At 48.7% G+C, this 22,760-nt stretch overlaps 1 protein-coding gene across 3 annotated transcripts in view; it reads left to right on the forward strand.

The window, feature by feature from the left end:
• CNTFR (ciliary neurotrophic factor receptor) overlaps positions 1-19,963 on the forward strand; it is a 94,054-nt gene extending 74,091 nt beyond the window's left edge. For all 3 annotated transcript variants that reach the window (XM_036738062.1, XM_036738061.1, XM_036738060.1), the window contains 6 exons: positions 3,778-3,895; positions 4,145-4,311; positions 6,719-6,882; positions 17,200-17,380; positions 18,230-18,398; positions 18,936-19,963. In XM_036738062.1, coding sequence (XP_036593957.1) covers positions 3,778-3,895; positions 4,145-4,311; positions 6,719-6,882; positions 17,200-17,380; positions 18,230-18,398; position 18,936 — 800 coding nt within the window. In that variant the 3' untranslated portion in view covers positions 18,937-19,963. The remainder of the gene's footprint in view (positions 1-3,777; positions 3,896-4,144; positions 4,312-6,718; positions 6,883-17,199; positions 17,381-18,229; positions 18,399-18,935) is intronic.
• Positions 19,964-22,760: the final 2,797 nt, after the last annotated feature.

Here is a 22,760-nt window from a genome sequence, read left to right on the forward strand (position 1 = left end):
TTGTTTTTCTTTAATTAAACATCTGGAGTTTCTGGCCAGGGTCTGGGATGCTTCATGGACCCTTTGCTGACAGGTTCCCCCTCCCCCTGTACTCCCCTCCTATAGACAGGGGCTCCCTCTCCTCCCTCTCTGCCCTGGGGGAGCCCTTGGTCTGAGGGGAAATATCCAACTTCTGTCTTTGGGGAGTCCCTAGTTTGGGGGGGGGGCTGGGAAACGCAGGCCCCCTATTTCAAGTAGCCTGTGGTCTGGGGTAGAGAAAAGTACTGTTCCTTCTCTTGAAGAGCCCCAGATCCGGGGGTTGGGAGGGAGACATGATTCTTTCCACGGAGAGTTCTCAGCCTGAGGGAGCTGCATGGCCCTAGGGAACCTTAGGTGTTTGGGGAGAGATCTGGTTTCCCCTCTCTTAAGGAGCCCTTAGTTTGAGTGGGGAGGAGATCTGGACAGGGTAACAGGCAAGATATGCATATAAATAACGTCCAGGCCTTCTCTGGGATGAGCTGAGGGGGATGGAGACAGATCTGCCGAGGCACAGCAGAGGTCACCTTCTTCAGCATTTCCTGTGAGGCTAGTGTGGTGTGGTGAGGTGCCAATACCACCGAGTTTGGAGTCAAAGGACCTCTGTTGTAATCTCGGCTTGGCTGCTAACTGCCTCTGTGACCTTGGCAAGCTTTTTTCCCTTCTCTGGGCCTCAGTTTCCTTCTGAGGGGTTGTGCTGGATGTTTCCTAAGATTCCTTCTGACTCAAAATCCTATAATCTTATGATTTAGGGTGAAGAGGTGGTGGGGGCGGGGAAGGGGCTTGCTCTCATCCCCATTCCTCTTCAGGGTAAGCCTTAGCTCCTCTCCGTTTCTGTCCCTCAGAGTCTGTCTTTCTGGCCGTCTCCATCACTGTCTCCTCCCCCACAGCTGGGGGCTTGGCTGAACTCCAGTAACCCCATTAAGGAGGCCTCTGCCCTATTCCCTCCCCCTCTCCCCAATCGATACAGCCGGTTCCCTTTCCGGCTTTACCCATGCATAGTGGAGCTGTCTCTGGGGAAAGGGAGTATGTACGGAACTACAACCGTGGCACAACCAATTGGCCTCAGGGTGGTCACCCCCATGACCTGAGTACTGGGGTCCTTCTGTAAGAATAGTTCCGGTTCCCCTTCCCAGCACAGAACAGTTATGCATCGAGAAGGCTGAGCATTGAAATAACTGTGCATCAGGATTAGCATGGATCTTACTCTCTGTGTAGTTAGTGGGATTGCACTGTGGGATCATAGATCTAGAGCTGAAAGAAGCCTTAGAAACTAGCTGGTTCTACCGCCTTATTTTACAGATGGACCGACTGAGGCCTAAAGAGGTTTGGTTTGCCCAGGGTCACAAAGTTACTAAGTTTCAGAGTTAGGATTTGAACTCAAGTCTTCTCGATTTCATATCCAGTACTCTAGCCCCACCACATACCAGTGCATCATTTTGACTCGTCTAGATTCTTAAGTATGTGGTGGGAATAACTGTATATTGGAACAGGAGTGCATCACTATAGACATGTGCCTCCCTGCAGAGGAGTCAAGTCGACTTATGGGCCTTGCCAGGCCTAGGATCTGCAAAGATTACCTGGTCTATCCCACTGCTCCTGGGCAGTGTAAAGGAGGTTGCTTCTCCTCCCCTTTAGAAACCAGCAACTCGCTTGCTGTTCTCCCCGTGCTCACCCTTATTTGAAGAGCAGTGCCTGGGTTTGAGGGGTTTGGGAATGGCCTTTGGGATGTCAGGGACTGGAGGAGAGAAGCTCTCCCGAGGCGTCCTGCCTTTCTCTCATTTCTGACCCTGAACCAGACATCATCTCCCACCAGTTGTCCCTCATGATTCCTCCAGTTGCTACTGATTCAAAGGATAGACAGGAAGAGAGAAGGTGTCTCCTCCCTCCCCACTCCCTTCTACCTTTGCTCTCTGTTTCGGTTTCCCTCCTTCACTTCCTTCATCTTTATAATGACGGTAGCTGACGTTTACATCGTCATCTTTACATAATTAGCTCACCTGATTCTCAACAGCCCTTTGAGGTAGATATTATAATAGTATTATTAGCCCCATTTTACCGAGGAGAAAAATGAGGCTTAGAGAAATTAAATTCCTTGCCCAGGGCTGTATAACGGGTAAGTTTTGGAGGAGATTCAAACTCAAGGCTCTCCAAATAGTCTCTGTTCACCTCTCTTTTTATCTCCCCCTTTCTCTTCTTTTCTTTTTCCTCTATTTTTGATGTAAAGCACACTAATAAAGGATGAGGGAAATGAGGCTGGACAATGGCACAGAAAAAGATCAGGGGTTCTCAGTGAACTCCAAGCTTGTGATGAGCCAACATTATGACCCAAACATTGCAGCCCCACCGAAAAAAGCTCATTCAGTCTTAGGATGTAGCAATAGACCCATGATGTTTAGTGTAAGGTGACGTTTAGGGTAGGGTCAGACACATCTGGAGTGTTGTGCTCCATTCCAAGAGCCGTTTTAGGAAGGACATTGGGATGCCAGAGTAGGGCAACTGGTGAAAGGAATGATTGAAGAAGGTAGGGGTCTTACTTGGTAGAACAGAAGACTTAAGGTGAGGGGTGGGGGGGGGATGTGGCAGCTGCCTGTTAGTATTTGAAGGATTGTTATGTGAATGAAGGGTTGGATTTATTTTGTCTGGGTAGAACTAGGAGCCATGGAGCCACTGAGAGGCATGTTTCCTCAACCATCCAAGCTATTCCACAGTGTAATAAAGGGCTGCCTCAGTGACAGGGCTAGAGGGTACCACTGTGGAGTGAAAATAGCCTAGATCGGGAGCCACAGGGGCTGGGCTTCTACCTGCTTGGGCGACCTTAGATGAGTCCTCTAACCTCAACTCCTTGGAGCTCAGCTCCCTCATTAGTCAAATCAGGAAGCTGGACTCACTGTCCTCCAAGTTCCCTGACAACAAAGTCTGGAAGTCTGTGTACAATCCTATGATTCAGTGTGTAGTTCAGTGCTTAGCACCTACTAAGAGCTTAATACATGCTTTTTTCATTCATTCATCATCACTAGAGGTTTTCAGGTACAAGTTGGGGGGCCACTTGTCTGGGATTTTGTTAAGGAGACTCCCGTTGGATGCAATGGTCTCTGTGATCACTTCTGACTCTGAACATCTATGATTCTGAGCATTGGACCACAAGTTAGGGGACTGGCTTCTAGTGCCTGGTTCTGTCACTTAACAGCTGTGTGACCTTATTGGGTCTCTGGAAAAGGGGGATAATGATCATGCTTGCTTTGTTTACCTGCCAGGGCTGTTGTTAGGGTCAAAGGAGAAAATGTATTTGATGGTGCATCATAATGTATAAAAAGTACAGTGCAAATGCAGGGCTGTGGTTGTTTATTTCTGTCTCTGTTTTTCCTTTCCTGCTGAAGGCAAGGCAAGACCATTAACAATGCAGCAGGGAGGAATCGAGGAAGGGGAGGAAGGTATGGGTGGAGGCTGCAGAGACCAAAAAGCTGGATGAAATGGGGTCTTCTTTGGGGCTGCTCAGCTTCTCCCTCTTCTCCTCCCCCCATTTTATTGTGGGTCCAGACACTGCTGCCACCTTGTGGCCACTAGAGTATGGTCACTGTAGTGAAATGGGTGCTGGGTGGGGGGAGAGCTGTGAACTTCCATAGAGGAAGAGGTGTGCCAACAAACTATTAGGCATCCTTAACCCAGGGGATAGCTAGATGAGTGGTTGCCTTGGGTTGATCCTGAAGGTGCTAAACCAAGGCGTCTCCCCCTTCCTCCTTCTCCCTTTCTTCCTATCAGTGCCACCTCGAGAGCCTGTCCTCACCTGCCGCTCCAACAGCTACCCCAAGGGATTCTACTGCAGCTGGCACTTGCCTGCACCCACATTCATACCCAACACCTTCAATGTGACAGTTCTGTAAGTGACTCTGCCTCCAATTCCTAGGGCCATCCTATGAGTCTGAGGAGGGCAAGGGTGGTATTGGTGGGTTGGGAGCTGGCTTGGGGTTCATCTGGGAAGGCTTCCTGGAGGAGAAAGCCTAGGGTTTCTTCCTAAAAAGAAGGGAGGGGTGAGGTAGGAGGGTCCCAGAGTAACAGATTACCTCTTTGTCTTCCTTGATCTCTGTCCCCGCCTCTCTTTTTTCTTCTTCCCCTTCTCCTTGAGTAGGCATGGCTCCAAACTGTTAGGCTGTGAGAAGGACCCAGCCCCCAAGAACCGGTGTCACATCCGATATACACACCTCTTCTCTACAGTCAAATACAAGGTCACGCTGACGGTCACCAATGCCCTGGGGCAAAACTCCACAGCCATCACCTTTGATGAATTCACTATAGGTAAGGTGTGGGCATGAAGACAAAGACAACCTGGAGAATTAATCTGCTACAAACCTCCAAGAGCACAGAGTGACTACGTAGTCAGAGTAGCTATAGGATCAATCAATTCTGGCTCCTTGGTGGAGGAGTCTTGAACTGGGTTCTGAAAGTGACAGACACAGACCGCTCGACAGGCCAGAGGAACGTGTTGCTTTGAGTTTGAGGCATAAGCGCATGCCTTACTGTGGTCAGACTCCACTGGTGGTGATACTGGTGTCTTCTTCAGCTATCCCCAGTTTGGGTTGCCCCTTCCTTAATTTCCCAGAGGCAGGTAATTAACTGCCCATTATCTCCTTTAGCTGGGGAAATCATTACCTCCATCATTAACAGCCTACTGCTCCAACACACTCGATAAACACTGGTGCCCTCTGGAGCAGCCACCTGCCAGGTTTTCCCTGAGAACTGAGAGAACCAGTGTTGAGCTCGCTCTCTGAAAGCACCAGTTCAACAAAGCCTGGAAATCAGGCTATCTGGGTCCTGTCATAGAGTGTTCCCCACTCTGTCTGTACCTCATATATCACATACAGGAAGGGACTAAGGCTGCATCCAGGGGAACCTCCCAGGATCCACTTCAGGGAGTCCTCATTGTGAGGAACACAGCCTGGCCACCAAGACTTGTAGCCTTCCAGGATCCCCCTCAATGTTCCTTTGATCACTTTGGGGATTCACGAAGCCTAAGGGATCCTGGACCTGTCCTCATCTTAGGGAGTGTCCAGATCATGCCCCTTCATTGCCCCTATATTTTTGTCCTCACTTGGCTCCACCAGAGTTTTCTCAGGACTGTCCCCCATTCTCGGACCTAAGGGTATCCCCCAGAGTGATGTTTTACAGGTCTGCCCCTGTACTCCTTGGCAAAGGAATCTGAGAAATGACTGGGAGGGGTGGGGGTGATGAGCTCTGCCTTCATTTACCTTCTTGAGATCTGGACACCTCAGTGTCTCCAGTGGGAACCAGACTTGCCACGGATAGCGGTCACGTCCCCTATCAGACTGGGTGGGGGTGCTCCCTGAGGAAAGAAGCCATGTCCCCCTCAATTTGGAGGATGGTTGAAGGTCTTCCTTCAGATAACCCATCAGTGTTTTCTGGTGTGTTGCTGATGAACTGCCCTGGTAAAGACGTCCAGTTCTCAAATTTTCCCTTGTTGGGATATTGCTCCACTTGTGTCTCTGCCGACCGCAAAGACCCACTGATATTTCCTTTTTGTGTGGGCAGGGGAGTGGATGAACTGGCCCTGGGAATCTTGAACCTGACTGTATTCTGGGTGGGAGGAAGAGTGGAGGTGCTGGATGAAGGCAGAGAGGAGGGCTATTATGTAGAACAGCTGCAGCCCCCGCCCCCAACCCCAGCCCCTTCCACCCAACTTAATGGCTTCCTTAAGTTTCGGGTGATGAATGAGGTGTCAGAGCAAGAGACAGGGCTGGGATAGGCGCCTCTCCTACCCCTCCCTGGCCTCCTCACTCCAGACCTCCTCTGTCTCCCCTGGGTTCCCCTCCCCCATCCTGTCCTGTCCCTCCCAGATCCCCCCTCCCCTAGTCTCCTCCTATCCTGACCCTAATGCACCCCCACCTCCTTCCATCCTGTCCTATTCCTCCCATAGATCTTCCCTTCCTATCCTCACCCTATCCCTCCAAACCCAGTCCCCTTTCTTCTACACTCAGACCTATCTCTTCCAGCCTTCTATTTCCTTCCTCGTCTATGCTAGGGCTTTCACTTTTGCCTTAGCCTCCTCCCAGTTTGTATATCTTCTCCCTAGGCCTTACCGGGCTCACTTCTCCCTGTCTTCTCCAAACCCTCTTACCACTTCTAGTCTTCTTCTGGCCTGGCCTGTCCTCTTCAGACCTTCTCTCCTTCCAACCTTCCTTAGTCTTCACTCTTTTCTCTTTCCAAATCTGCTCTCAACCTCTTCCCATCCAGTTCCCATCCCCCATAGACGGGAGACCCCTCTGATAACTTGGCATCAGTCCCATCCGAAGACAAAATAGACCTCAGTCCTTGACCCCCTGCCTCCTTGATGGTCCAAGGCCAGAGAGACAGTCACCGCAGGGTCTGGGGAGTAGAGTAAAGGCCATAGAGGGAAGGGGATATTCTCTCAGTTTATCTTGAGGGGCAGAGGTCTGATGGGGGTAAAATCCCCATTTTCACCCCCAATCTGACGCAGACTTTATTAGTATATTCCTTAAAGCAGAATATTGTAGGTACAGTGCTGCTTAGCATATAGGCAAGCCCTGTGATGATTGGTGGGGATGAGTAACTTCAGTGGAATGGGTAATGGTGGTGATGATGAGAACGGGGATGGTGGATATGAACACAATGTTAATGACAAAGTTGATGATGATGTTGTTGGCATGTTTGGGTTTTTTTCAATCAGTGAAGCCAGATCCCCCAGAGAACGTTGTGGCCCGGCCTGTACCTAGCAGTCCTCGACGCCTGGAAGTGACCTGGCAGACACCTTCCTCCTGGCCCGATCCCGAGTCTTTCCCTCTCAAGTTCTTCCTTCGATACCGGCCACTGATCCTTGACCAGTGGCAACATGTAAGTCTGGCTCTCCCTTTGGGGGCAGCTCTAGGGGAACTTTGGAAAGGGCAGCTACTTTCAGAGAAAGGCATAGTTGTCCTTTCAAAAGATCCATGGGCTCAGGAGGCTTCTATTTCTTCTTTCCAGGACCCCATATATCAAGGTCATCCCAGGCCCACGATCCCCTCATTGTACTCTTATTGTAATTTCTATCTTCTCCTCTTCCCTAGGAAGGACATGGTGGTAATGAGGAGGAGGAAGGGGCCTTCCTTAAAAGGGAGAGAAACTGAGGTCCTGGGTGGGGAGGTTGGGCCCCTAGCCAGGCTGGGACTCAGATCCCTGATGTCCTTGATACTAGTTTCTTGCTCCCTCCCAGACTGAGTAGTTTACAGAACAAAAGAAGGGAGCTAGGAACAGATTCACCTTCTTTCTCTCCAATATTAGCCTCACTCTAAAAAAAAAAATGGAGAGGAGGCGTTAAGTTGATTCTTTCTTGTTGTCACTGTGGAAGGGAGGGCAGTAGGGTGTAGTGGGAAGCACCCGAGGACTGGGAGCCAAGACACCTGGGTTCTAATCCTGATCCCACCAGTAACTCATCGTGTGATCTTCAACAATGCATTTCCCTTCCCTGGGCCTCTGTTTCTTCATCTGTAAAATGAAGGAGTTGAACTAACTGGTCTCTCAGGTTCCTTCCAGCTCATACACTCAGTGACTCAAACACAATCAACAAATATTTGCGGAGTGCTTCCTGTGTGCCTAGCCCTGGGCCCAGCTGGGCTGTGAGGGAGACAGGAGAAGGAATAGACACAGGCTTTCAAGGGGTCATCGTCTGATTGGGGAGGTGACTCACTCACATGAGACAATCAGAAGACAACACAAGACAGTATGTGGTGACAAAATGGGTGAAGTTATGTAGCTCCGGCTATAGGAAGGGCAGTTGGTTGAGGCCACAGGAGGTGAGACAGGAGCTGGACCCTGAAAAGTTGGCAGAATTCTGATCAGGAGGAAGAGGGGCCGGAAAGATGGGGATAGGGGTCCTAGGTAGGGAGAACTGAGGGGGCAAAGGCAAAAACGATCTGTGTGTGTGTGTGTGTGTGTGTGTGTGTGTGTGTATGTGTGTGTGTGTGTATGTATGTGTGTGGTGTTGGGGATGGGTGAGGAGATGGCCAGGGTGGGGGGGTTCAAATGTATGGTGGGGGCAGGAAGCAGCCCAGGATGGGGGTTGGGGGAGGCAAGACAGCTGTGCTCCGAATTTCCTGGCTACCACCCGGGCCGCTGGGACGTGCGCTCAGCCGTGCCTTGCTGTGTCCAGGCTGAATGCGCCGCCCTCCCCTTTCTCCACAACCCAGGGAATATGGCCTGCAATTCACATCATTTCGGGGCAAATGCACATCTGTATTTCTTTCGACATCATATCCAGTCCTGGGGAAACAGAGAAAACATACATACACACACACACACACACACACACACAATGCAAGAGAGAAGAAAGATGTTCTTCCCTAATCCCCTATTCCTGGGAAAAGGGGAATCGTTTTTCCATATTTTGTCATGGGAAGCACTCAGATGGAAAGAAATTTAAGTGGCTCAGAGTACTGGCTCCTTCACACCCTGAGATCCTGAGTGCAAATCTTGCTCCAGGCATTTCTAGGCTATCCATCTTTCCCTTCCCAGCCCCCACCCTCATAGAACCCTCATCTGAGGGGGAAACATCCCTTTATTTGAAGAGTCCTTAGTTTGAAGAAAAAGCAAAGTTCAGTCTTTGGAGAACCCCTGGTCTGAAGGAGATAGAAGCCTATTCTTGGGGATCCCCTGATGTGAGGGGCAGAAGCCCTTAGGTGGATCCTTGTCTGAAGTGAGGGATAAGAATCTAGCCTTCTGGGAATCTCTTCTTTAAGGGAAAGAATTGGTCCTCCACTTGGGGAAGCTCCTGCCTTGATGTGAGAGAAATAACCCCGCCGCTGTTGCCTTGCAAACCCTGGGTCTGGATGTGGACTTACTTTTCAAGGGCCCCCAGTCTGAGCGAAAAATAGGTACCCATGGGACTAAAGCTGAGGAACACTCATAAAATATGAATGGGGACAAATTTATGGATAGCTGTACAGAGTGTGTGTATAAAGGTGACAGGGGGGGCGGTGATGAATTTGGAAAGTTCTCCTGTAAAAAGGGAATTTCTACCTGGGTTTGGATGGTGGTACCGTACTGGTATAGCGATGAAGGTAGGGTGAGCCTATGAGATGGGTTGGAGGTGGGGATGAGGGCATCTCAAGGTGGTGGAGAGGAAGAAACAAGTGCTTTTGATTTCCACTATAAACTCTCATATTGACCTAGGAAAAATATTCCCACGGAGAACAATGCAGGATTGGTAGAGCTGTTGGGGGTAGAGGGTAGGGGAAGGGATGCTAAATGAAGTTGCCAAGGCTAGGGATTTGGGATCCCCATTGATGTGTTCAAGATACAAGTATGCATAGGTTGTGTGTGTGTGTGTGTGTGTGTGTGTGCGCGCGCGCGCGCGCGCGTGTGTGTGCGTGTGTACACAGAGTTCATAGGACATGATCAAGGCATGTGGATGACATAGGTGGGGAGCATATATGTCATGTATGGTTCATCTAGGAGATAGGCTCAGGATGTGAAAGAGACATTCTGCACATGTATTGTAGAAGGGCTGCAGGTGTGCCATGAGGTATCTGCTGAAAGAGCCTTAGTCACAGTGGGCTCCTGTGAGGGGAATAGGACCATTCGAGTCAATTCAACAAACATCTATTTGTTAAGCAGCTACTACATGTCAACATGCTGTGTTAGGCTGTGGGGATACAAAACCAAAACCCAAATGTGAGCCCTCAGGGGATTTACGTTCTATTGGGTAAAAACAACATATGTACATGTAAGTAAATACAAAATAAAAAAGTAATTTTGGGGGGATGGTGGGGGGTGTGGGGAGCCAGATATTGACTCTTGTAGGAGGTGGCAAATTGAGCTGAGCCTCTAAGGGGACCAGGCTTTCTAAGAGGCCGAGGTGAAGAGGGAAAACATTCCAGGAATGGGAAACAGCTTGTACAAAGATATGAAGGTAGGAGCTTGAATGTCACCCACCATAAAAGTCAAGAAGAGTAGCTTGTCCAAAACATGAATTTTGTGAGGGATGATGGTATGAAAACAGCCTGGAAGGGTAGGCCAGAGGCAGATTGGGAAAGGCTCCCAATGCCTAGGCAGCCGACTTTGTATTCATATCCTGGAGACCAGAGGGCATTGCTGAAATTCCTTGAGGGGGAGAGTGGCGTGGTCACACCTATGTTTTAGGCACATCCAACTGGCTGCTGTGTGGTGATGGAGGGACTGGAGCCAGGGAAAATAGTCAGGAGGATAGTGCAGTAGTCTAGGTAACTAGGTTAACTGTTGTGTGAGTGGAGGAAGGGGGTGCCGATAAAAGAGATAGTCCTGACCTCTCAGCCCCAAGCCTTGGTTTCTGAATTGTATCCATCAGTAGGGATAAACTGCCCTGAGATACCCACATTATTTTCCAGTTCCCTCTTAGACTTATGGCACAAGCTTATGTGATGACTAGAGGTTACATGGGACAATCTATGGTCAGAGTCTGTGGCCAGAGTTGCGAGGGAGGGGAAGGGGGGAGGGGCAGGGTGTCAATCCATATCCAGGCTTGATGATCTGTTTGTGGCCAGTGTTTGGTCTCAGTCTGTAGCTATGGCTTGAGGTCAATCAGTGGCCAGGATTAAGGATAAATCTATGACTGGGATTAGAAGCTAGTCTGGGATCAGAGTTAGGGGATGGTCATCTTGAATGGGCCAGTTATGCTCATTCAAAGTCCTGGCTACAGTCTGAGTACAGGGATACTAGAGTCCCTACCCACTGGAGATTGCAGTTTAATTTATCATGTGCTGTCTCTGAGTCTCATCTAGTCCCACCTCTATTCTATAGATGAAGAAACCAAGGCTTGGAGAGGTTGGTGCTAGAAGCATTTAATCATGGCAGGCTGATATTCAACAAGCATTTATTTATAAAGCACCTACTGTGTGCCAGGCATTATACTAGGTTCTAATCCTTTGCGCTCAAGGGGTTTACATTCTGTTCATTATAAACAACATGTTCACAAATAAAACAAAATGAATACAAAGTAGTTTGGGGGTAGAGACTTTTTGAGTATCAACTCCCTCCCTCTCCTTTTATAATGATGTCCCTGGTTCCTGAAGTTCCTCAGAAAAGGCCAGTCCTGTCAAGCTCTGGTCCCCCTGGCCTCCTGGCACCTGGGTGTTCAGACCTGGGCCCCTGTCCCGGCTGGGCCCTTTCCTTCCTAACTCTTTGGCTGGGGCCTGTGCTCTGTCTCCTCAGCAGAGAGCACCGCCCGCCGGCTATCCCCCTTGCTCCTCTGGCTTTTAAGTATGTAACTCGATCCTGGGGCCCTCCTCAGTCCCCCCACCCCCAGGTTTACGGCCAGTCTGGCTAACTCACTCAGATGTTCCCCTAATGGAGTCCTCGCCTGGCAGGCCGCCGTCCCCTAATGCATCGCTAATAATCTGGTTCTGGTTTCATGAACCGCCCCCCCCCCCATCTTTACCTCCCTACCCGTTAACGAGCTACAGACGGGGCAGCCACCGAGTGCAAGCACATGGAACGGACACGAATACACTCGATGGTGTCCACATGCTCTGCACACACACACACACACAGCAGAAGGGTTCTGGCTTGCACATGTGTTACACATACCTGTATTCATGTGGTGACATCCATGAGCTCTGTATATAGCCCATGAGCAGACACACCAGGGCATGTGCAGACACATGTTCAGCGGTCTACGTGTGCACATGAAACAAAATAGTGTGTGGTAACACTGTATGAAGTGTTAAATACTGTATGTGTGCAGACATCCACGTATGAACACATGGATCAGCCACATTAATGCTTGTACTCATGCCCAAATTTATTGGACAGAAGGGCCTCTCCAAAGGGATGAGTGTTCTGTTGTCTTCCAGAACAGAGAAGGTGGATTCGAGATGCCAGATCTATGTTGTCCCCAAATGAATAGAACTCTTGCCCTAGAAGAGGTCTGGCCTTCCACCTCCCGCCCCAGACAAAATGGCACTTCTCCAAATAGAATCCCATGGGCCAGCCTTTCCACCGAGCCCTGGCCTTCAATAGCTCCTTTCCCCAGACTTGAGATGTTTCCGTTTCTTTTCCTTTGCTTCTCTTCAATCTATGTACCCACCCCCATCCTCACCCCACCTCTGTCACTCCCTTTGGTGTCTCCCCCTGACTTCATGCCACTCTTTCCTAAGTTGCCTGGGATGAGAAGGAGAGATTGAGAGCCTTGTGGGGTGGCTACAGCGAAGCTGCCTGCCTGTCCTGAGGCTGCCCACAACCCCTACTGCAGAGGCCAGTTTTCTATCACATTGGGTTCTGTCCAAGATAGTTTTCATCTCTTTCCCCTGGAGTTAGGTCTTCTTCCGTTCTCACTTAGGACCATAGGGAAGGAAAGGAAGGATGGAGAGAGGTAAGGAAGAAGGGAGGAAGGAAGGAAACATTTATTAAGGGTTTAAATGTGCCATACACTGTGCTAATTGCTTTATAAATATTATCTCATTCAATCCTCTGGGAGGAAGGTGCTATTATTATCCTTGCAGATAAAGGTTAAGTGACTCACCCAGGGTCACGTAGCTATAGTGTCTGAAGCTGCATTTGAACTCATCTTCCCAATTCCACTGTGCCACTTAGTTGCCTCTGTAGGCAGGATAGCATGTGCACATGCTCCCATGGGCTGGTCACTGGTCCATTTCTGCTTGGCCTATGGGAAAGCATCAAGTGTGATTGAGGTGTGAAGAGGAAGGGTAGATGAAGCAGGGGGATACAGAGTCTTTCGGGATAGATACAGCCTCTGGACTGAAAATAAAACTCAGTCCTATTCTTGGGAAGGTCCCTTGGATTGTGGGAGGAGGTAAGAACTGAACCAGAGCTCTACCTTCCCATCTCCTATGTCCCCATTCCTATTCCCAAGGCTCTCCAGAACAACGATGCGCCATCTGCTTCCCCCAAGCCAAGGGAAGGGGAGTGAGGGCTCATGTTGCTTACAGGCCTGAGACCCTGTCTGACTTGCATCCTTGAGAGCAGGGAAAGATGAGGCTTTAAAGGGGGAGTACCTCTCTGAAGAGGGAGCATTTAAAGAGGGAGGGAGAATGGAGGTTTCTGGATTGTTTCCTAGCTCAGCCTTCCATACTTACCCAACACACTAATCTTTTGGAGCCCAGTTATATTCTTGTTCTAGGTGCAAGGAGCCAGGAGCACTTAGAGCCAGGGAAACTGTACATGAGAGCCGTCTTCTGTAACATGGATTTTTGTAAAGCATATTGCAAAATGTATTCCTGAGGTTGATAGGGGGAGATTTTGGGAGATGGAATATAGTGAATTCCACTCAGGTGTGGCTTGGACCAGAGGACCTCCAATTCCGCGTCCCCTTATATTTCTGAGATTTTATGATTCTGTGAGATCAGAGGAAATCCCTGACTCAAAATGGGGAGCTTTTTTTGTTACACTGTCTCAGGAGTGGCTCTGATCCTGCCCACCTTAACTCAGGGGGTTATGACTTGCTCCCAGGAACCAGAAACATGGTCCTCATGAGCCCCCAAATGGGAGGGATTCCTAACTTAGGCTCCTGACAAAAAGGAGAGAAATGTCTTGCTATCGGCACCGTTCCACCCCACCCCCCCACCCCACGCACACATTAGAAACTCTCACACATTTACTACAAATGAGTACACGGAGATATATGCCCCATGCATGCTTGAGCGCACAAAACACACACAAACACCCCTCAATGTTAACATGAAATTCACTGAATCATGCTTTGACTCCAGATCATGTTGTATGAGGAATCGCCGAGGACACTTGAGATCTTTAGCCTGGAGAGGTAAAGTTTAAGACTCGGGAGGGGAATAAAATTATGTTCAAGTATTTGAAGGGCTGACCATTTGAAAGAACAAATCCTCTTTTCTTTTTTTGCTTGGTCCTAGAAAGCAAAATTATCACCAATGAGTGAATAGTGGCAAGATTCATCTCAATATAACAATCAGAGTGGCTTTTAAAAAATGGCTACATCAAAATGCCATCTCCCTGCCCCAGAGTGACTAAAACATTTCATTTCAGTTGTGTTAGCACAGGGTGCTGGCCAGACAAAGATAAAAATGAAACAGCCTCTCCTCTCAAGGGAGCTTTTGTTCTACTGAGGCAGCTAGGTGGTACCCTGGATAGAGTATCAGAGCTGGAGTCAGGAAGACCTGAGTTCAAACCCAGCCTCAGTCATTCACTAACTGTGTGATCCCAGGCAAGTCACTTAATCTTTGTTTGCCTCTATTTCCTCAGCTGTAAATGAGGAAAATAATTAGTTCCTACCTCCCTGAATTGTTGTGAGGACCAAGTGAATATTTGTAAAGTGCCTGGCACAGAGTAGATGCCATAAAATGCTTATTCTCACTTACCCCTGTGGGATGGGGAGGAAGTGGTTAAAATGGGCACAGACCGGCAAAAAAAAACAAAATAAAAAATGAATAACAAGTGATTTTAAGGTGAGGTAAGATAGAGTGCAGCACTGACGAGTGAGGGAAACAGAAAATGCACCTAAGGTGAGCCTTGAAGGAGGACTAGGAGTTCCAAGGTGGGGAAAAGAGACTGTTCCACACCTGGGGCACAGTCTGTGCAAAGACCACACATGGGGGGAGTGTATGAGATAGATTGGAGCAAGACTGGCATGGGTTTTAAATGATGTAAGTCACTGGGATATGCTAAAGGACATTCCTCCTTAGGGGGCACTGAAGACTGGACTCGGTGACCACTAACTTGGAGCCTTTGGTATTCTGTACAAATCCTTAAAATTCTTCACCTTGACTATGTGGTCAAGACTGGAGAAGGGGGTCAGGCATGGTCAGAGGGAGGGACCTTGCAATTCTTTACCTTGACTATGTGGTCAAGACTGGAGAAGGCAGTCGACCATGGTCAGAGGGAAGGACCAAGGCTCCATGCCTAACCCTGGGTGCCTTGTCAAAGTCTCCCCTCCGCCCTAGTCCATCTTCCACTATGCTGCTGGAGACTTCTCTAAAGTAGAGGTCTATTGTCACATCAATCACACACACCCTCCCCAGTTCAATTTGCTCCCAATTGCCTTCAGGATCAAATATATAAACCTCTATTTGCACTTTAACATCCTTACAATCTGGTCCCTTCCTATCGTTATAGCTGCCTTACACTTTACACCCCTCCCCATAATCTATGATCCTATGACATTGGTGATTTTTTTTAACATGCCACACTCCATCTCCTGACTTTGGGTGTTTTCCCTGGCTGTCCCCCATGCGTAGCATGCTTTCCCTCCTTACCTCTTGACTTCCCCGGCTTCCTTCAAGATTCAGCTCAAATCCCAACTTTTTATTAGGCATTTTCCACTTCTCCCACTGCTAGTGCCTCTGAGATTGCCTTCTATCTACTCTGTATAAATCGTTTGTGTACATAGTTGTTTCTGTGTTGTCTCCCCTATTAGACGGTGAGCTTCTTGAGGTCAGGGACTGTTCTTTGTATCCCCATTGTTTAGCCTAGTGCCTGGCACATAGTAGGTGCTTAATTAAATACTTGTTGATGGGGATGATTCTGATGAAGGTCACAGAAGGGGACCAATAACAATAGGGAGTCACTCCCGAGCCCTGAACCTATCCCTCCAAAGATCTTGCCTAATTTCCCATGGGATACAAAGAAAGATTCATAGCCTTTCCCTCCCTGGTGAAAAACTAGCATGCACGGAGATTAAAATACTGGGCCGAGTTTGCAGCTTGAGGTAGGGCAGAGGAAGGAATCCCAGGCATCTCCTTCTCTTCCTTTTTCTCTTTCCTGTCTCCTGAACACCACTGTAGTAAGATCATTCTGAAGACTCCTTGGCCAGTGTAGTCGGAGCCCTCTGGGGCTACAGCCAGAGGAAGGGGAGGGAAGGCAGTGGCTGGCTCAGTGCAGGGACTTGAGCCCAGCTTCCTCTGTCCCTTCTCCTTTATGAGCCTCTTTATAGCCATCCCATCGGCAGGTTAATGAGGAAGTAAGTGACGCTGAGATGAAGCAGAAAGGGGCCTGGAACGGGTTGGGGCTGGGTAGGCGGGATGGTGCAGTGGGGTTAGTGGGTGGTGGTAGCCCAACCCTCCCCCCTGCAAAGCAGCCAGATTCTGCTCCCGCCAAAGGCTCCCTTGTAAACGCCCCCCTTCGGTGGCGCTAATGGCTGTAAAGGTCTGTAATGAGAGACGATGGGGGCTTTGGGTGGCCAGAGAGGAAACCCTGGTAAGGGCCGGCGTCCGGCGGGGCACGGTAGGCCATAAAATTAACAGGCTGTAAAAAGGGAAAGGGCATGGAGACAGAGGGAGGCAGCTGGTGGCAGGGAGGGGAGTGGATGGAGAGACTATGGAGGGGAACATCTGGGAGGTCTCCTAAGAGGATGACCCAGAGGATCAGTGAGTGCTTGCCTCAGATCCTGAGAGGGTGGTCTTGGGGGCCAACCAGAACAGGGGGTCTGAGTCCTGTCCCTTCAGTAGTGGGAATGAGGTATATATGATGACAGTCATTCATCCACTCTCCTTTGGGAGAGATCAGGTGGGGGTTTAGAGTTAGGGTTTAGGGGTATGATTATCATTGGGATTAGGTGAAGGCATAACTTTACTGGGAGATGGTTCCAATTCCTTTCCATGAAGCCAGGATAAAAAGATTGGGGGCACAGTCAGAGGTTGGGATTGAGAGTTTATTGTGGGGAAATGGGGAGAGAACCAGCTGGGGCTCTGGTATGGAAGGAGATTGTGTGTGGGGGGGGAAGGTGGCTCTGGGAAGAAAATATAAAGAACTGGGAAGTGTTGGGAAACAGAAAAGAGATCTGTGGCTGGGGACAGGAGTCGGAGAGATATTTTTAAATCTAGAAAAGTCAGACACAAAGGCAAGGAAAGTGTCACCAAGTGTGCTGGATCTGAACTTAGGAGGACCTGGGTTAGAATCCCACCTCAAACCTATGCTAACTCCAAGCCCAGTTTCCACATCTGCAAAATGAAGTTGTTGGATGGGATGTAAATCTAAGATCCTATGGCTAGAGCATACACCTGACCTCAAAATATTCTTGCCCTCCATTCATCTGATCTCTTGGACCTCCCCTTTCCCCACCCCATCCCCTTACATATGTGTATTTTTCTTTCTTCTTCTCCAATAGAATGTTAGCTCCTTGAGAGTGGGGATTATTCCATTTATGAGTCTATGGTCTCAGGGTACAAAACAGTACCTGCAACATAGTAGGCATGTCCTAAATGCTCTCCTCAGGTTGAGCTGTCCGATGGCACTACGCACACCATCACCGATGCATATGCCGGGAAGGAGTACATCATTCAGGTGGCTGCTAAGGACAATGAGATTGGGACTTGGAGTGACTGGAGTGTGGCCGCCCACGCCACTCCTTGGACCGAGGAGCCCAGATACCTTACAACAGAGGCTCAGGCTCCAGGTTAGAATCCTGGGTCATTCCCCACCCCCGCCCCATTCTCAGCATCCACTGTACTCAGTTTGGGCCTTTCTCACATCTCTATCTCTGTCCTGCCTCCTTTTGTCCATCTTCCAGCCTTTCTCCTTAACAATAAACTCTCCCCTCTCTTCTGCTCCAGATACCTCCAACTATGTACCACCCATCCCCGACTTCTTTGTCCTTTCATTATTCTCTTAGGCACTCTTAGTATCTGTTATTTCTTTGTATCTGCCCGCTTGTCGGTCTGTCTAGCTAGCCAGCTTTCTACTTATCTACAGGGCAGTATACACTGCTCTTGGAATCAGAATTCTGCATTTGAAGTCCAGTTCTACCACTTACCATCTGGGCAACCCTGGTCAAGTCATTTAACAGGTCTGAGTCTCAGTTTCCTCACCTGTAAAATGGGATGATAATACACCACTTACCTTACTGAGTTTTTATGAAGAAAGCGCTTTGTAAATTTTGAAGCACCATGTAAATGCATGCTATTATCACTTTCTGTTCTCTCTCCCTGTCTGTCCCCGTGTTCCTCTGTACACATTTCTGTTGTAAAAAACTCTATTTTCTCCTAATAGTTTTTATCTCTTTCAGCACACTTTTGTCAGAGAACGGCCCTTCCTCTTCCCTTTCCCTTGAACCCCCATTGTCTGTGTCTGGGAGGGAGGCGCAGTCCTGGAGCGGGGTGAGGAGAGAATGTCTTCACTATAAAAACGGATAATTTTTCCCATGTCTGGGAACTTTTCCCACTCTGGTTAGGGTGAAGAATTCATGGGGATCCCCATCCCAGCCTCATAAGCCCCAGACCCTCTGAGTTTTTTCCCTTCCCCCCAGAGACCACCACCACCACCACCACATCCTTCATCCCCCCTCCCACCACGAAGATCTGTGATCCTGGAGAGGTTGGGGATGGTGTGGAATCCTCAACCAGCCTCCTGCTGACTGTGACCGTGACCGTGACTGTGACAGTGACCACCATAGCAGCCACTGGCCTCTTTATTTAGTGAGTGTGGGTTGGTGAAGAGCATGGGGGACTGGAGGGAAATGAGCAGGGCCAATGTGAGAGAGGGGAAGCAGGTTGTGTAGAACCAGGCCTGGGGGCTACAGGGGGAGTGGTGGGGAAAATATTGGTAGAGAGATAAATTGGGACCCTGAGCAGGGGCCAGGTCAGGACACTGGGGAATTGGAGGACTTTCAGCTTATTTCCATGCTTTTCATAATGAAATATATTACATGCAGATCATATGCAAATAAGCTTTATTCTTTTTAATTAACAGCTGGGTCCTTTTGCTGAGCACCCAAAGGAACAGTCCTGGGTGGGGGGAGGAGGCTGTGGGAAAGACAGAAGATACACCCACATCACAGGGAAGGGGAAACTGAAGATCTGGACAGCCTGAAGAGCTGGGCAGAGAGCCTGACGTTTAGCCCCTAGAAGGACCACAGGCCCTTGGGGCTGGGGCAGGGCAGGGCAGAGAGTAAGTTGGGATCTGAGAAGCTGAACTAAGCCAGGCTAACCACCTCCCTTCTCTTCTTTTCCCAGAGTCCCTCTTTGCATTCCTGTGGAAGAAAATGTTGAAAACAGAAATGAACAACAACAAAGGCTCACACACACACACACACACACACCCCAAAAAAAAACCAGGAAAAAAAACCAAAACAAAAAAAAAAGATACCATTGGGATTCTCGTTTTTCTATTTTGCACACGGTCAGGAGGACGTTTCACATTGTCTCCAGCTTCACTTTCTAGAGACAACCCTGGCCCCTGACTCCCCTCCTCCAGCCTCCTGTCCCCAATCTATACCCTTACTCCCAGCCAGCAGACACCTTCCTCCCCTCCTGTGGCCCTGCAGCCTGTAGCTCCCCGGCTCTTTGGTTTTCTGCCTCCTCTCCAGCCCTCAGGTTGCGTGTCCAATGTCCTGGACACTCAAACCCCTCACTCCCTGACCTCTCAACCTCCACCCCCCTCAATCCTCACCTTTCCCCCTTTCCCTGTTGGAGTCCCCCATATCCTTGACAGTGGACAAGCTACTTAAGAGGGACCTCCACCCCTTCCCCTGTAGGCAAGAGAGAGAACCATACAGCTAACCCACCCACCAAAGACATAGCCCTTCTCCCTCATCTGGGCCACCTCCCCCAGCCCCCTCCTCATAGGGGGCCCCAGAGGACTTGGGTAGGGGGTAAGGGGGCCTCACACACCCCCTAATGCCAGCAACTTTCCCCATACCTCTGGCCCAAGTGCCCTCCTCTGGCTCTAATTCCTCCTGCTATCTCCTGCCAGGCCTTTGCCTAGGTTGGATTAGAAGTTCATAAGAACTCACCCATTCTCCTCCAGTCACAAATTCCCATACCACATGCTTTTTCAGTCTCCCCAGGCCCCAGGGCTTCCCAACTCCCATTTTGTATGGCCCTCCCTCACCTTGCCCCTCCCAAAAGTATTTAATGCCCCATTCATCCTAGTCAAACCCAGTGGTAACTTGCTGTATTTGAATTTTTTATAGATGTATATATACAGGGGAGGGGGGTGGGGAAGGGAAGAAGGGTTCTCATTAAACGTCACCATTTCATGAGTTACTGAGAGCAGACCAGTTATTGGGGGGTGGGGGAGGGTAGGGGGGTTTAATCAGAGAGTGCAGCTAGAAGCAGTTTGGGTTTTTTTGTCACAGGAAAATGGCTTCTAGAGAGGAAACAAGGCTAGGAATAATTTCTCAGTAGCATTTCTCTGGATAGGCAACTGTAAACAACATTTTCCCTCTGGGACTCGTGATGAGAGTGGCCATATTTAACTTATTTATCAGCAGGCTGAAAGAAGAGGGGCTACAAATTCCAACTCAATATGGATTAAGTCTCTACTCTGTGTGAAGCACTGTACTAGGCCCTGGGCAGGTACAGTGATAAAAATGATAGTCTCTGTCCTCAAGAAGCTTAAGACATTCCACTAGGGCAAAATGACAGGTATACAGAAGACTCTAGTACAAGGTAATTAGTGATAAGGGCAAAGGAGAGATCCCACTAGTCCTCTGGTAATATCTGATGGAGAGAACACTCAAAGCTGGGGGAATGGGTATAGGCTTCCTCAAGGAGTTGGCATCTGAGCTGGGCCAGGAAGGAAGAAGATTCTAAATGGCTGAGGTTAGAAGGGAATGCTTTGTAGGGATCGCTGGTAGGAATGAGCTGGGGCAGGAGGGATGGCTTTTGGAGGGAGGTTGGCAACAGTACATTTTGGCTAGAACTGAGATAGTGGGAGGGAGTAAGGCTCCCCTTGTGACCAGTGAAATAAGGCAGGAATGGTAGGTGGAAACGAGTCTGTAAAGGACCTTTTTTGTCCCAGGGGCAGTAGAGAACCATTGAAGCTTTTTGAGCAAGGGAGTGATGCGGACAGACTTGTGCCTTGAGAAAATTATTTTTATAGCTGTTTGTGAAGAGATGGGATTGAAGGCCAATTAAACTGTCAAGACCAGAGGTGGCAGAGGCCTGAACAAGGGTGAGAGATGAAATTCAATGGGAGAAATGTGGACAGACCTTAGCAACCAAATGGATGTAGGAAATGAGGAAGAGAGGAGTCTGAGGTGATTCCAGATTTTCTAATCTTGGTGACAAGATAATGATGTCCCCAACAAGAATAAGGAAGTTTGGTGGAGGGACGAGTTCAGGGAAAAAGATGATGAACAGTTTTGTATATGTTGAATTTGAGGTGCCTTTGGGATTATTGTTGTTCAGCCTTCATTCTTGAAGAGGACCAGTGTTGTCAAGAAGGTGATGTCTTGACTTGCAAGTGAATTGGATTTAAGTGAGACAGAGCTGTGCACAGTCATCAGCCTCACTCTCTCCTCCAGAGTCATTGGAGTCCAGTGGCAAGACATAGGTCAGGATGACTGGCAATGGCCCAGCCTTTGGGATATCAAGATGGAGATGTCCAGCAGGTAGTTGGTGATGGAGGACTAGATTTGTATCACAAGATAAGACCTGTATATATAGATTTGGGAGTCCTCTGTGTAGAATGAATTGAACCTTGGTGGTAGCTGATGAGATTACCAAGGGAGAAAGTAGAGAAAGAAGAGGGTCTAGGATAGAGCCTTGGGGGATACCTGTGATTGGGGGGGGGATAGCAAGGGATTCAAGGGTAGGGAAAAAGTGCCTTGTTCAATTGCTTCACTTCAGAGTTAAGACTGAAGGAAGGAAAGTAGGGACAGATGTCTCCATGTCTGTACATGGCATGAAGCTTTTTCAGGGTGCAAAATACCCAGGGAATGGAGTAAGCTGCAGGAAGAGCTTGGCCAACACTAGGAGACATATGGCAGATTTTGTCGGTCAACAAGGATTTATTAAGCATTTACTACATGCCAGGCTCTGTGCTAAGTGACTGGGACACAAAGAAAGGCAAAAGTCAATCAACTCAAGTGTGGAGAAAAATGAATACAAACTTCTCTTAGAGGAGGATGGGCGCTCAGTTATGGTCCAGAATCTAGGCTCATATAAGGAAGGGCTTCCTAATAATTAGCACTGTCCCAAAGTGGAGCAGACCAATGGTGTTGAGGAATGGGTTTCCATTCCCTGGAGGTCTCCAGGTAGAAGCTGGATGACTAAGCTGTTGGGCATGTAGAGGGAGATTAGAGGTGTCAAATAAGTCACCCACAAGGCTCCTGAGTGTGGCCCAAACCAGATTAAAATGTAATTGGGGAATGTTTAACAAAATAAATAAGAATACAGTAAGACATAGATAACATTACATTTTAAGACTAAGTCAATATGTAGGCTGCCGGAATCCATCTGTACAGACGAGTGGCCCTTGTTTCTATTGGCCTAGATGATTCTTGAGATCCCTTCCAACTCTTAAGAGGCTATGTAATCCAGGACAAGGCCTTGGATGGTTGTGGGAGTGGGATGGGTTGGGGAGGGGCAGCATACATAGACTGTTCTCTGGAGAAATTGGCTCCATGAGTTGCTGTGGCCAGAACGCTAATAAAAATCCTGGGTATTGTCATGAATCTATAAAAATGACTTACATTTATATAGTTCTCTAACATTTACAAAACCCTTCACAAACATTATCTCATTTGAAATTCAAAACAATCTCATGAAGAAAGTAGTACAACAACCATTATGATCTCAGAGGTCACAGGTTCAAATCCTACCCCTGATGGCTTTGGGAAAGTCTCCTAAACCTCTGTGCTTTAGTTTCCTTGATTGTAAAATGAGAGAGCTGGTCTACATGAGATCCCCTTTCAGCTCTAAATTTATGATCATAGGATCCATTTAACAGACAAGGAAGCCAAGACTCAAGAGAGGTAGAGCGATTTGTCTAAGTAGTTGATCCTGGGCCTTTTCACTCAATACTCTACATGAAGGAACACCAATCACCCAGGT

The sequence above is a fragment of the Trichosurus vulpecula genome, chromosome 9 (genome assembly GCF_011100635.1).
Source record: "Trichosurus vulpecula isolate mTriVul1 chromosome 9, mTriVul1.pri, whole genome shotgun sequence".
Lineage (NCBI taxonomy): Eukaryota > Metazoa > Chordata > Mammalia > Diprotodontia > Phalangeridae > Trichosurus > Trichosurus vulpecula.